At 41.2% G+C, this 15,474-nt stretch overlaps 1 protein-coding gene across 3 annotated transcripts in view; it reads left to right on the top strand.

The window, feature by feature from the left end:
• Positions 1-15,474, top strand: part of INPP5F (inositol polyphosphate-5-phosphatase F) — a 106,585-nt gene that overhangs the window by 54,615 nt on the left and 36,496 nt on the right. For 2 of the 3 annotated variants that reach the window (XM_035269263.3, XM_009010383.5), the window contains exon 3: positions 5,292-5,428. The exons of the other annotated variant lie outside the window; for it this stretch is intronic. In XM_035269263.3, the coding sequence (XP_035125154.2) occupies positions 5,292-5,428 (137 nt within the window). The remainder of the gene's footprint in view (positions 1-5,291; positions 5,429-15,474) is intronic. 3 annotated transcript variants of the gene reach the window in all.

Raw genomic sequence — 15,474 nt, 5'->3', positions numbered from 1 at the left:
CTCAAATGATCCTTCCACTTAAGCCTCCTGAGTAGCTGAGCCTACAGGTATGCATCACCATGCCCAGATGATTTTTGTATTTTCGCAGAGACTGGGTTTCGCCGTGTTGCCCAGGCTGGTTTCAAACTTCTGGGCTCAAGTGATCTGCCCACCTCAGCCTCCCAGAGTGCTGGGATTATAGGCTTAAGCCACTGCACCTGGCCTTGGCTAATTTTTAAAAACAATTTTTAGGTCTGGGATCTCGCTGTGTTGGCCTGGCTGTTTTTGAACTCCTGGCCTTGAGTGATACTCCCTCCTTAGCCTTCCAAAATGCTGGGATTACCAGGGATGACCCACCATGCCTGACCCAAATCTGAATTGTTCACTATAAGACAGAAATTATTCCTGTGGCGTTAAGAGACCTATTGTAAGGATTTTTTTGTTTTGAGACAGAGTCTCTGTCGCCCAGGCTGGAGTGCAATGGCTTGATCTCGGCTCACTGCAACCTCTGCCTCCTGGGTTCAGGCAATTTTCCTGCCTGAGCCTCCTGAGTGGCTGAGATTATAGGCATGCCCCACCACGCCCGGCTAATTTTTGTATTTTTAATAGAGATGGGGTTTCACCATGTTGGTCAGACTGTTCTCTAACTCCTGACCTCATGATCTGCCCACCTTGGCCTCCAAAAGTGTCAGCAGAATGTCTTTTTATTCAACAAAATTCATTGACATTCAGCAGTTTATTATCTGTTATGTGCTTTTTCAGAAGAATGGCATGCTAGGTTTGTTACCAGGCATCTAAAGGGTAATATTTCACATATCCCCTAAAAGGTGTTTGGCAATGTCTGTTCATGTCTGATTAATTTCCTAGCACATGGCAGGTCTTCGGTTAATGTTTAATGATAGTAGGGAAATGGCCTTTAAAAGCCTTAAAACTTTGGAGTAAATTTCTGCCTTATTTTATATGGAATTATAAAATGTTTCTAAACTTTGAATTTATGAAATGTTTAAAGCATGTCTCCAAAGCACCATTTCTAATATGAGAGTTGATCAAACTTGGAGAATAAATGTGGAAATGAAAATATTATATATCCTTTTTATTTTTTATATTTATTTGTTTATTTATTTTAAAAAATGTTTTTTTGAGATAGGGTCTCACTCTCTCACCTGTGCTGGAGTTCAGTGTCACTGTCTCGGCTCACTGCAACCTCTGCCTCCCAGGTTAAGCAATTCCCATGCCTCAGCCTCCTGAATAGCTGGGATTACAGATGTGCACCACCATGCCTGGCTAATTTTTGCATTTTTAGTAGAGATGGAGTTTTGCCATGTTGGCCAGGCTGGTCGTGAACTCCTGGTCTCATGTGACCTGCCCACCTTGGCCTCCCAAAGTGCTAGATTATAGGCAATGAGCCACTGTGCCTAGCCTGTATATGCATTAAAAATTTTGTTTTATATGGGAAATATATGATGTTATTTTTCTGTAATAGGGAAATATATGATGTTATTTTTCTATAATTTCTGAAACACAATTTTAATCATTTTTGCTTTGGGGTATAATTGGGGAGTATTTTTTAAGGGTGTAGTCTCATAATCTGTAACATTGCTTTTGCATGCTGTTTTTCATAGACTCTTTTTCATTTAATTAAAAATCTCTTGTGAGAAGTAGAAATTTGGATTGGATGGATTGGGTATTTGCTTCTTTCTGTCTTGTATTTATTAAAGGTTTCTTTAGGTTGTTTTACCATTTTCCCCTCTATTCTCCTCAATGTATTCAGTTCTCTATTCAATCCTAGTGTACACATAAAGTGGGTAGAGAATCGCCAGCCCATACTCTTCTGAAAAATAAATTTTGTAACCAGAGTACAAAGTGCATACAGTTCTTTTTGTCTTTATCTCTACCAAATAGTTTTCTGAAGTTATTTGGTTAGTTTTTTCTTCTCTATCTCCAACAGTTTAGTTCGATTCTCAATTTTTAATAGAGTTGGGTTTGCAGTTTGAAGTTCTCCCACATTCTGGTTGATTCGAACTATTTATTTTAAGAGATAGGTGAAACATTACCATTGTTCTAAGTGTCAGAATTCTACTCAGAGACCAGTCATTTGCCAGGGCGTAACTGTCATTTCCTTCTCATCTCTTTCATCCTGTTCCCATCCCCCTCTTCTTTCTACTCCATTACCACCTACTCTGTGGAGATAGCTAATCTCACTGACTTCTGGTTTCTCTCTCCTCTTGTTTTTGTACTAATGGGTGGATACATGTAGTTGTGCGTCACTTAATTAGAAATGCATTGTTGGGCAGTTTCACCTGAACATAGAAATGGTACAGTCAAAATACTGTGTAAAAGATAAAAATGGTACACTTGTATTGGGGAATTAGCATGAATGGAACTTGCGGGACCAGAAGTTGCTCTGGGTGAGTCAGTGAGTGAGTGGTGAGCGCATGTGAAGAACATTATCGTACACTACTATCGACTTTATAACCACCATACATGCGGGTGACACTGACTTTATTTCAAATATTTTTTTCTTTATTTTGGGGGGTTCTTCTTTTTTTGTGTGTTTGTTTATTTATTTATTTATTTATTTATTTGAGGTGGAGTCTCACTCTGTCGCCTAGGCTGGAGTGCAATGGCGTGATCTCAGTTCACTGCAACCTCCACCTCCTGGGTTCCAGTGATTTTCCTGCCGCAGCTTCCTGAGCAGCTGGGATTACAGGCACCTGCCACCACACCCAGCTAATGTTTGTATTTTTAGTAGAGATGAAGTTTTACCAGGTTGGCCAGGCTGGGTTTTTAAATAAACTTCTTATAAGACAGGATCTTGCCCTGTCACCCAAGCTGGAGTGCAGTAGCATGACCATGGCTCACTGTAGCCTCAACTTCCTAGGCTTAAGCCACCCTCCTATCTCAGCCTCCCGAGTAGCTGGGACTACAGGTGTGTTTCTCCACTCGGGGCTAATTTTTAAATTTTTGGTAGAACAAGGTCTCCATATTTTACCCAGACTGGTCTTGAAGTCCTGGAGTCAAGCAATCTTCCCACTTCAGCCTCCCAAAGTGCTGGAATTACAGGCATGAATGATCCTCCATGTCCTGCCAAATTTTTTTTCTTTTTCAATAATAAATTAACCTTAACTTACTGTAACTTTTTTACTTTATAAACTTTTTAATTTTTTGAAACTTTTTGACTTTTCTGTAATAACACTTAGGTTAAAACACAAACACATTGTACAGCTGTGCAAGAACATTTTCTTTTTACCCTTAACTTTTTTTGTAAGTAGGAGTACACCTAAAATAATGATAAAAAGAACACTATAGCAGATACATAAACTGGTGACAGTCATTTATTATCAAGTCTTATGTACATATAAAATTTTATGTTGTATACTTTTATATCACTAGCAGTGCAGTAGATTTATACCAGAATCACACAAATATGTGAGTAATATGTCATGCTACATTATGATGTGACTGATAGGAATTTTTCAGCTCCATTATAATTTTAAGGGACCATCACTGCATACGTAGCTCATCATTGACGGAAACATCATGTGGTACGTGACTGTATGTATAGGTAGATATCACCTCATATTTTCTTTCTTACATGAAGGGTAGTACACTCTAGGTATTCTTTTATGCTTTGATTTAATAATATATTTTATTGACTGGGCACAGTGGCTTACGCCTATAATCCCAGCATTTTGGGAGGCCAAAGCTGGCAGATTGCTTGAGCCCAGCAGTTTGAGACCAGCCTGGGCAACGTGACAAAACCTTATCTCTTAAAAAAAAAAAAGTACAAAAATTAGCTGGACGTGGTGGTGCATGCCTGTGGTCCCAGCTACTTTACAGGTGGGTGGATTGCTTGAGCGTTGGAGACAGAGGCTGCCATGAGCTGAGATTGCGCCACTGCATTCTAGCCTGGGTGACAGAGTGAGACCCAGTCTCAAAAAAAAAAAAAAATATATATATATATATATGTTTATGTTATTATAACAGAGCCTTATTATGTACAGTCGGCCCTATGTATCCATTGAGCTCTGTATCTGAGGATCTAACCAACCATGGATGGAAAATTTTTGGAAAAAGAAAGGATGGTTGCGTCGGTACTGGATGTGTATAGACATTTTTTTCTTGTCATTATTCCTTAAACAATACAGTTTACCTGTATTGTTTACCATAGCATTTACATGATATCAGGTTTTGTAAGCAATCTAGAGATGATTTCAAGTGTATGAGAGGATGTGCATATAGGTTATATCCGAATACTGCACCATTTTACCTAAGGGCCTTGAGCATCCTTAGAGTTTGGTATCCACGGGGGGTCCTGGAGCCAGTCCCCCTCAGATACCGAGGGATGGCTCTGTATGTTAATATATTCAGTTTACCTACTTAATGCATCCACCTCATTAATTTATAGAATACTTTTTTTTTTTTTTTTGAGACGGAGTTTCGCTCGTTACCCAGGCTGGAGTGTAATGGCACAATCTTGGCTCACCGCAACCTCCGCCCCCTGAGTTCAGGCAATTCTCCTGCCTCAGCCTCCTGAGTAGCTGGGATTACAGGCACGCGCCACCATGCCCAGCTAATTTTTTGTATTTTTAGTAGAGATGGGGTTTCACCATGTTGATCAGGATGGTCTCAATCTCTTGACCTTGTGATCCACCCGCCTCGGCCTCCCAAAGTGCTGGGATTACAGGCTTGAGCCACCACGCCAGGCCTATATAGAATACTTTTTTTTACAACTGTGTAGTACTCCATTGCATGGATGTGCCATAGGTTATTCAACCACTATACTGTATCTGGACATTAGGCAATTTGCAGTATTTTATAATTATAAACTGCCGCAGTGAATAGGCTTCAGTGTATGTACTTTTCGTTGTTGAGGTATACCCTCAGGGTCAGTTCCCAAGGGTGGGATCACTGGATGGATTAAAAGGTGAGTGCATTTGTTGTATTGTTAGGTACTGCTAAATTTCCTTCCAGAAAAATTGCATTTGTCACCAGTATTCTCACCTGCACTGTTCTTGAGTTTTCTCACAGCCTCACCAACATGTGTATTGTCATTCTTGTTAATTGTCCCCAATCTGATGGGTGAACATGGTGTCACAACATTGTTTTAATTTACATTTCTCGAATTATGAGTGAGATTGAACATCTTTTTGCATGTTTAAGGGTCATTTTTATGTCTTTGTGACATGTTTTCCTTTCAAAGTTTATTTTGGATGCACACTTTATTATCATTGTTAGGTTATTCACCTTCAACTTGTCAGAACAGTAGCACTCTGTAAATGCCAGACTTTATTATGACTCTCCTCTTTCAGATCTTCCATGGTGGCTTATTCTAATTCGGCAGAAGGCATTGGTGGGCAAACTCCCAGGAGACCATGAGGTCTGTAAAGTTACCAAAATTGCTGTGCTATCACTTTCTGAAATGGAACCTCAGGATCTTGAGCTAGAGGTAAGGTGAAATAAAGGGAAATTCTCTGGAAACCTGATATAAATGTAATAGCAAATATGAGGATTTGGTTTAGTAGACCAGAAACATTCATTTTTTTAGAGCTGGTTTAGTAGACCAGAAACCTACATTTTTCAGAGCTGGGTAATATTTTTTTAAAATAATTTAATCCTATGATTTTCCAACTTTATTTTAGTAGTGGAACCCTTGTCTCAAAATCCATGAAATCCAGTATAGAAGACACGCAAAAGCAGGGCTGCTGTGGTTGAAGTAGTGCTGAGAAATCCCTGGAACTCTGACCACTTGATCTCTCCTGGGAAGCCACCTTCTGTTTCCAGGGAGCCGTAGGGCTCTGAACAGTACAGTTTGAAAACTTCTTAGGGAAAAGGAGTGAGTCAAGAAAAGGAGAACTTTGATTATATCCCCTTTTGTCTACATTTCTTGAAAACTTTCTAAGCATATATGAATCTTACAATTTAAAAAGAAAGTTTTTAAAAGGAAGACAGTCACTCATCTAATGTCATCTCTTTATTTTCTAGAGAAGAGCTTAAGTTTACAAGTAGAGTAATTTAGGGACAAAACAATGAGATTGCCTAGGGCTCGTGTTTTACCACAAGGTGCTGCCTCCTAGTAGAAGTAACCCATGAAAGCATTTCTGTTCAATTTGCTCTCAGTATGGGGATTTGATGCCTAGGAATTGTCATCACTCTAATATAGCCATAGCCTGTTTTGTTCACTGTGTGATGTGCCAGGCCTATGTATTACATAGATGATAATATTTAGTCCCTAGGAGAACCCTGTGAGGTGGGCATTAGGAGACCGGGGTGGCTCCTTTTTTTGACAGGCTAAGGCTGGAGGATTGCTTGAGCTCAGGGGTATGAGACCAGCTTGGACAACACAGGCAGACCTCATCTTGTTAAAAAAAAAAATTAGTGAATAGATTTCAGAAAATAAAATAAAAACAAAAGAGACCTGGCAAGGGTTAAGCCATGCAGCTGGCACATGTGGGGTCTGGATCTAGATAGACTCAGGTAGCCTGGTCCTGTATCACCCTGCTGAGCTGCCACCCTGTTACCTGAACAGCAGGTAACAGATAGCAAAGCACACACTGCCCTGCAACTCAACACATGTTTTTCCATGCAGAGTTCCTGGGGAGGAAGTTTGAGGACAGGGTTAAAATGCTTTAAGAATAAGTAAAAATAAAGCTATTTTTATGCTTCAAATGTCACTGGAAGTTTGACAGTTGAATTTTTAGAAACATTAAAATGAATTTAAGCAGACTCTGATGTTAACTATTTGTTACAGGGATCAAAAAAAGTTTGGAGTTCTTATTATTCTCCTTTTATTGATACTTATGCCAGAACACTATTCACTACTGCTGATCGAGAGACAAAAAATCTAGGCTGCAGTTAGGCCTATTAAAAGCAGATGTTTGCAGTTTTTGTTTGCTTTTTTTTGTTTGTTTGTTTTTGGTGAAGAGCAGCCAGGCTAGCAAAAATTGTATTAGTTTCCTAAGCCAGTAAATTTGCTGCCAATGTCTTTTGGATGGTTTTGTTGACACACTGAAAGATCAGGATGGCTTGTTATCACAGACTTTTCCCTTGAGGGTGGGCACCCCTTGGCCTGGCATTCAGGTTTGAGCACTAAGTGTGGAGTCTCTGTCGGTTTGATTTAGAGCCGGGAACCAGTTTGTCCAGCACTTTGTCCATCTGCCAGTTATAATTTGCATATTTGGCACTCCCAGTTCTGGGGAAATTGAATGTCACACCTCATCCAGAACAGGTTGGGGCCTTTGTTAGACCTTTCAGGGAGATTTTCTGATGTCCTTCATGGCCACCAATCTGTAACATTTTTGAGACTAGCAGCTGACTATTAAATAAATGGGGAAAAAGCCAAGATGGCTTTAGGAACTAATATTTACATGGAGTTTTTAAGCACAAAAGTGTGAGTATTATAAAAGTTTTAAGAACTTCTTTATGCTTCAGACTTTCCCTTTTCTCTCTCTTGATAGTCTAAGGGAAAGAGATTATATTCAAATAAAAAGGAAAGTGAGATTTCCTCTATCGATGTAATTATTTTTACAGCTGTTGGGCTGTGCTGCCGCACTTCTCAGGGGCAGCAAAATCATGATTCACGGTAAGAACTGAATATACGTAATGACTCTTGCTAATTAGGAGTTTAAGTAATTTCAGAGAAAGTATTTTCAGATCCTACCTCAGTGAATGGTTTGGTACACCTTTCTCTCCAGAGAGTATAATTTTAGAAATTTGTACTTGTGCTGTTTTTTCTTTCCTTTTAATTCTGTTTTATGGCAAAGGAGCTTTGCAGCAGTGAACAGCAGGAAGGGCAAAGAACCACTGTGTGGAAAATCACAACTTTACTGTCTTGTAACATGTTAATTTAAATCTTGGTACCTTTATTTCAATTTCCATATAACTCAATTTAAAGGAGCTTTAAGAAGCTTAATCATTTTTAAATTGTGTTTTTTGATTATACAGTGCATTGTAAAAGAGAAGAAAAAATATCCCCCCACTTGGAAATAGTCATTATCAGTATTCTACTGAGTTTTGATGGGTGTTTCCATTTGTACCTAAGCTCTTTGGAGGACCAGTGTTACTTTCAAATGTTTCAGAATAGTTTTTCTGTTTTGCATTTTTACATATTTTCCGTTAGTCTTATCTTTTTTAAGAACATAGGAAGACTTTATTAAAACTACTTATTTCTCCTTAATATGACTTTCTGATTTAGATGTCTGTATATCAATTTCAGTAATCCGCATTTATTTCAGCAGCGTCTTTTAATGTGGCACTGTTCTCAGATTTGCTAAAGCCTAGTCTGTTGCTGTAATTGGAGCAGATGCAATCTTATTTCAGAGACTTGTATTAATAGAATTTCTAGTTTTCTGCCTCTGTTGTCTTTTCTGCCTCTGTTGCCTTATTTGTTTGCCAGTTTGTGAATTATGTGAAAATAATTCACATACCATAATCCATATACTGTACAGTGCACCCATTTAAAGTATATGTCAATGGTTTTTAGTGTGTTCAGAGTCACGTCTTTATCAGCACAATCAATTTTAGAACCTTTCATCATCCCCCCCAAAAAACTCTATCTTCGTTAGCAGTCACTCCTCCTTTCCTTCCAAGCTCCAGCTCCCCAGCACTATGTAACCGCTAATCTTTCTGTCTCTATAAGTGTCTTTTGTGGACATCTCATATAAATGGAATCATATACCATGTGGCCTTTTGTGACGAACTTCTTTCACCTAGCATAGCTTTTAAGGTTCATGCCACATTTTATCTGTTCATCAGTTGGTGGACATTAGAGTTGTTTCCACCTTTTAGCTATTATGAATAATGCCATTATAAACCATTTTGCATACAAGTTTTTGGTGGTATGTTTGTTTATCTCTCTTGGTGGTGTGTACCTAGGAATGGAATTGCTGGGTCTTAATGGTAACTCACTATGTTACCTATGCTGGTCTTGAATATCTGAGCTCAAGAGATCCACCTGCCTCAGCCTCCCAAAGTGCTGGGATTATAGGTCTAACGTTTTGTGGAACTGCCAGACTGATTTTCAAAACTGTGCTATTTTACAAAAATGATGTAGAAAGGCCGGGCACAGTGGCTTACACCTGTAATCCCAGCAATTTGGGAGGCCATGGTAGGAGGATCGTTTGAGACCCACCTAGGCAACACGGCGAGACTCTGCCTCTACAAAAAACAGCCAGGTGGCACATCCCTGTGGTCCCAGCTACCCAGGAGAATTGCCTGAGCCCGGGAGGTTGAGGCTGCAGTGAGCCATGATCATGCCAGTGCACTCTTGCCTGGGCAATGGAGTGAGACGTTGTCTCCAGAGAGAGAGAGAGAGAGACAGACAGACAGACAGATGTAGGGGTCATGCCTGTAATCTCAGCTCTTTGGGAGGCCGAGGAGTTTGAGACCAGTCTGGGCAACATAGTAAGACTTAGCTGGGTAAAGTGGTGTGTACCTGTAGTCACAGGTACTCAGGAGGCTGAGGCAGGAGGATTGCTTGAGCCTTGGAGTTTGAGGCTGCAGTGAGCTATGACTGTACCACGGCACTCTGACCTGGATGGTGGAGTGAGACCCTGTCTCTAAAAAGTAAAAATTTAAATATATATATATAAGAGTATGAAGAATCTGTAAAGTTTAAACAATGAGGACATAGATGCTCCTTCTTTAGAAAAAAAATACCCTTTAAAGTTGCATAGGCTTATGTTCCATGTCTGCATATCTTATTTGCTGTATCTCATTGCCTTAATAGATAACTGTATCATTTTCCATATTTAGTTTCCATCAGACATCTGTTTAAAATTTCAGCTTCAGATGGATGTAGATACCAGCTTTTCACTTAAAATTATTTATTTCTCTCTTGTTAAATGACAGCAGCAACATCAACCCTTAATCTTGGTCATGACGTGTAAGTTGCAAGCGTAATTTAAAAACCAGGGAACTGCTGTGGAGCCTGTGGCTGTGTTATTTTCTTTTTGAGATCGAGTGTTTCAGAGCTGTGATAAGGACCTAACCACATACCACACAGAACTGGCTGGGCCTCTGGAAAGGGGAAGGTGATTCTGTTGCCAATGCAGTGCATTATAATCCTGCGACTCTGTGTAAACAAAATACCTTAGAACTGGGAAGGAATCCCAAGCAGTAATTTTCTCTTATCCCTGTTTTTTGTCACGACCGAATTTAACCTTTTCAGAAAGGTAGTGCTCTATACTTTATTTTCTAAAGGTAACTGTGTAGAAGATTCTAACATATTCATTGAAAATATTTGCATTTATAGTAATCTCATTAATTTGTTTGTTTGAGAGAGGGTCTTGCTCTGTTGCATGGCCTGGAGTGCAGTGGTGAGATCCTGCCGTCTTCAGCCCTCCAGGTGGCTGGGACTATAGGCATATGCTACTATGCACGCATAATTTTTATTTTTTCTCTTTTTTGTAGAGGTGGGGTCTCACTGTGTTACTCATGCTGGTCTTGAATACTGGGGCTCAAGCGATCCGCCTGCTTCAGCCTCCCAAAGTGCTGATTATAGGTATGAGCCCCTGCACCTGGCCAGTAATTTTAAATTTTTATTTAGAAAAAATCATTTTTAAGAGACAGAGGGCCAGGTGCAGTGGCTCATGCCTGTAATCCCAGCACTTTGGGAGGCTGAGGCGGGTGGATCATGAGGTCAAGAGATCAAGCCCAGCCTGGCCAACATGGTGAAACCCCATCTCTACTAAAAATACAAAAATTAGTTGGGCATGGTGGTGCATGCCTGTAGTTTCAGCTACTTGGGAGGCTGAGGCAGGAAAATTGCTTGAACCCAGGAGGCGAAAGTTACAGTGAGCCAAGATTGTACCACTGCATTCCAGTATGGGTAACAGAGGAGTGAGACTCCATCTTAAAAAAAAAAGAGAGAGAAAGACTTCCAGTGAAGGTGTTTCCCTGAGTTTGAACTGTGTTACACAGTTCCACAATCCTTATCTGAACTTTTTGGGGCCATATTTGTTTTAGAATTCTAGTTTTTTGGAGTTTTCAAAAGACTATTCCATGTATTTTCTATACTCTAAAGTGATACTGTAGCATTACCCCACAATAAAACACATTAATGTTTCTTAAAGAATCGTATAAATATTCATACTAAGAGAGGTAAGTAAGGATTATCAATAGCCTCATATCAGGTCAGGGCATGCTCTGCTATTAAATGAGTTTTAACTTAAAAAATAAGCTTTCAGGTCTGAGAGTTTTTTGGATTTTGGAATTGTACATAAGGAAGTTAAGGATGATGGGCTTATATTAACTATGTTTCAAGTCCAGGATGAGTATAGATAAAAGAAATAAAAATAGAAAAGGCCGGGCATAATGGTTCATGCCTGTAATCCCAACACTTTGGGAGGCTGAGGCAAGCATATCACTTGAGGTCAGGAGTTTAAGACCAACCTGGTCAACTTGATGAAACCCTGTCTCTACTGAAAATACAAAGATTAGTTAGGCATGGTGGCACATGCCTGTAGTTCTAGCTACTCTGGAGGCTGAGGCGGGAAAACCACTTGAACCCAGGAGGTGGAGGTTGCAGCAAGCTGAGAAGGAGCCATTGCACTCTAGCCTGGGTGACAGAGCAAGACTCTGCCTCAAAGAAAGGAAAAAAGAGGGAGGGAGGAAGGGAGTGGGGGGCGGGACCAAACTTAAAGAGAAAGCATTTTTAAAAGACCAGCTGCAGGCCTTTCTGGGTCTGCATCCAGAAGTGGACAGTAGCAGGTGGGAATTTGGCCCCTATAAGGTAAAGAGGACTAACAGAGCTTCATGGGAAATGGGAGCTTGGGGCCATGCTTAGTACTTGAGGCCTGGGGCTCAGGTGGAACTCCCTAGATCATGAGGGGAGCTGTTAGAGTGTCTGCACTGAGTTGGATAATCCTGCGTAGAAATCTGTGTTCCATGCCAGTAGCACTTCCATGAAGAAACACTGGTCTGGGCCAAAGATAGGGATCTGAATCAACACAGTAACTGGGCATGAAGTGGCTGGGGCTGACAGGAGAGACTTAGAGAAGAATGATGGAAGATGACTCGAAGGTTTCTTGCTTAAATGATCCAGTGTGGGGATGCAGTCATTAACTGAAAAATAGGGCATGCCAGAGAGGGAACAATATTTGGGGAGCAGATGTTGCTCGGTTCTAGAGATGCTGAATTTGAGGGTCTAGTGTGTCTCAGTGAGGGAGACATGTATCAGTCTTGAGATTAGGGCGGGAGAGTGGAGTTAGCAAATGTAGTAGTGAAAATGAGGAAAGAAGGTGACATTTTCTAGACGGAGCATGAAGACTGAGAAGTGAGCTAAGAGTAGAATGCTGGGAGTACCAACAGCTTTAGAGAAGAGAGATACACCCACAAAAGAGACTAGGAAGGATCAGCTAGAGGTGGGGAGGAACCCGAGAGACTGGTGTCATGAGGACCAGACGAGGAAACGGCAGGGAGTGTCCATTAGCGCCACATTCTGAGAGACAGAATTAGGAGGCCTAAGAGTGCCACTGGGGCCTTTACTCCTTGACTTACCCCAATCAGATGATATTCCTTACAGTTCCTGTGGCTGGGACACTCTCTGTGCCCTGCAGGCTCTCGGAGTAGATTCCAGGTTTGAGGAATGGATTTAAAAGAAGATTCTCGCATATGTAAGCATGTCATGAGGTGCTAGTAAAGGGGCTGTTAGAGGTTGGGACAAAGGAAAGGGGTGAATGATGAGCCCAGGTCCTAATTCCAGAAACTATCCTCTAAGAGAAAAATGGACTGTCTTTCTGAGTGAGGAAAATGTGGGTGTAGACTAGGTGTGCTGCTACACATTTACTTGGAATATGGACCTTTGATATATTCCTGGGGGGAAGTTTTTGCTGGCTTGAGTGCTCTTAAAGAATGATTATGTTGGCCGGGAGCAGTGGCTAACGTCTGTAATCCCAGCAGTTTGGGAGGCAGATCATCTGAAGTCAGGAGTTCAAGACCAGCCTAACCAACACGGAGAAACCTCATCTCTACTAAAAATACAAAAATTAGCTGGGTGTGGTGATGTGTGCCTGTAATCCCAGCTACCCGTGAGGCTGAGGCAGGAGAATCGTTTGAACCTGGGAGGCGGAGGTTGGGGTGAGCTGAGATCATGCCATTGCACTCCAGCCTGGGCAACCCAAGCGAAACTCCACCTCAAAAAAAAAAAAAAAAAAGAATGACTGTGTCTGTCACATTTTGAATACTAAAATTGTAATAGTCTGTAGCTCAGTCTTGAGCAAGTAAGCATGTTTTCAGGTTTTTAAGTTATTCATATAAGTAAATAATCACCAACATTTTATATAAATATTGCTAACCAATAGTTGCCCAGTGCCACAAGCAGAGCGGTAGCAGGAGACCAGAGGGAGAGCATCTTTTTAAAACTGCTGCTCTGCTGCCCCAGTGATGCTGTATCTTGGAGGGTGGGGTGTGCACGGTGTGTTTATGGGAGAAGGGGAGTGAGGGTCGTGAAACCTCTGATGCCAGCCACTGCTAAGGCACCAGAGATAGGAGTCAACAAGACAAAGCTTCCTGCCTTTATGGAGCTTACATTATAGAAGGAGGAGACAGATGATAAACATCAGCACAATAACCATGTAGTACATTGGGAAGTAATAAACACACATGGAAATGAGAGTTGAGCACAGTAAGTATGGTGGAGGGAGTGCCCAGGAGTGGAGATGGAGGTAAGCTATCTGGGGAGGGGCTGTCTGGGCAGAGAGGACAGCTGTGTTGAGAAATAGCAAGGAAGCCAATGTGAGTGGAGTGGAGTGAGCAGGAGGCAGAGAGGAGTAGGAAGTGAAGGTAGAGGGGAGGGGAGGATCTGGTTTTGGACGTGTTGAGTTTAAGATCCCTGGTAGAGATCCCAGTGGAAGTGTTGGGATATGTGAGGCTGGAGTTTTAGGAGAAAGCTGGTCTGGGAATAAACATTTGGATAGGTGGGGGTGGCATATGGATGATATTGGAATCCACAAGTCTGGATGAAATCACTGAGGGAGTGAATGCAGACGAGAAGGGGATCAGGGATCAAAGCTTGGGGAACCTGAACATCAAGCAGGAGGCTGGAAAGGAACCAGTCAAAGTGGCGGAGGAGGAGGGGCCAGTGGGAACTGGGGTGAAGCTGTGTATTGGAGGATGAGGGAGTGACTCAGATGCTACTGAGAAGTTAAGAACCAAGAGCATTAGATATAGCAAAAGTGGAAGTCATTGATCATGCTGGAGACAGCAGCTTCCGAGAGTGGTAGGGGTGAAAGCCAAATTGGGGGGTGAGGGGGCAAGTTGGGTAGCGAATGGGAGGAGTGGAGCTGGAGGCAGTAAGGAGCGCAGAGTGAGTAAGAGGACAGCAGTGGCTAAGGAAGAGGAGTTAGCGGGTGTGTGCAGAGGAGAGGAGCAGAGGAGGATGGGCCTGTGTGCTGATGAAAACGGTCACAGAGAGGGGTGAGGAGAGAATTGCTGGAGCTGTGTCTATATACTTGGTTCTTCTCTCCTTCCTGTCACCTGGAGTTCTTGTTTTTTGCTTATTTGAAGGGAAATAAAGTAAGCTGTTCTGGCAGTAGGAATATAAAGCTTTTCTGCCACACCTTTTGTTCCCTTGTATTTAATGGTAGGGCAGGAGCAGCTTAAAGCTGTAATCATGGTGAACCCATGTGGACAGTTTTTGATAGACCATAATTTTGAAAAGGCATAAAATCATCTGGAGATTCCATTGCACATGAAAATTTGGTCTGGTTATTGTTTCTACTTCCAAATTTCATAAAACAAGGATGGTCTTTCTCTCTTTTCTTGAATAACCAAAGCTTAAACCTGCTTTTCTTCTCTTTTATCATGTTAGTAGTTATTTTGTAACACACTTATGGTAGTAAGCATTTAGTAACTATTAATTCTTACTAAGAGTCTCCTCAGTGTAGCAGTGAAACTAGTTCGTTGAAAAAATGGAATTGGTCTGCATATTGTTAATAGAATTTATGTGTACATTTCAGAGTATTTGCTTTGTGTGCTAAGCTACATGAAATTATATGTAAAACCCTCGACTTTAACCAGATCGCCTTCTTTAGAACCTTCTGTGCCTTCTCTTATCTTAGCACAGCTGATTCACGTTCCCATGCCTTCTTACCCTTACCCTTGACAGTTGTGCAGCACTTTTCCTGCAGCTCCTAATTACTGTTTCTTCAAGTTTAACTAATCTTCACTAATGAAAGCTGATTTCATTAGTGCATGTGAGCGTAAGAGAGGGAGTGGTTGAAGTGTCCAGCTTTTAGGGCTTCCACTAGAACAGGCTCTTAAGCCATCTTCTCATTCAAAACAATTAGCATCAATATTTAGCACGGATACCTGAAAAGTCATAACCCTGAAGCATAGCAATGTGCATTTTGTAATTTTTAAATTCTTAGACACCAATTTCCAAAGCATTAATAACCTCAGCCAGAACCCTTCATTCTTGAGTTATGTTAGAAGAGAACTTATCATGAGCCCACTCTGAATTTTCCACCTCTAAATCGTAAGTACATCCTGCCCTGT

The sequence above is a fragment of the Callithrix jacchus genome, chromosome 12 (assembly GCF_049354715.1).
Source record: "Callithrix jacchus isolate 240 chromosome 12, calJac240_pri, whole genome shotgun sequence".
NCBI classification, from domain to species: Eukaryota; Metazoa; Chordata; class Mammalia; order Primates; family Cebidae; genus Callithrix; species Callithrix jacchus.
Note: the sequence above shows the minus strand (reverse complement) of the source record. Positions and strands in the feature narration are given on the sequence as shown.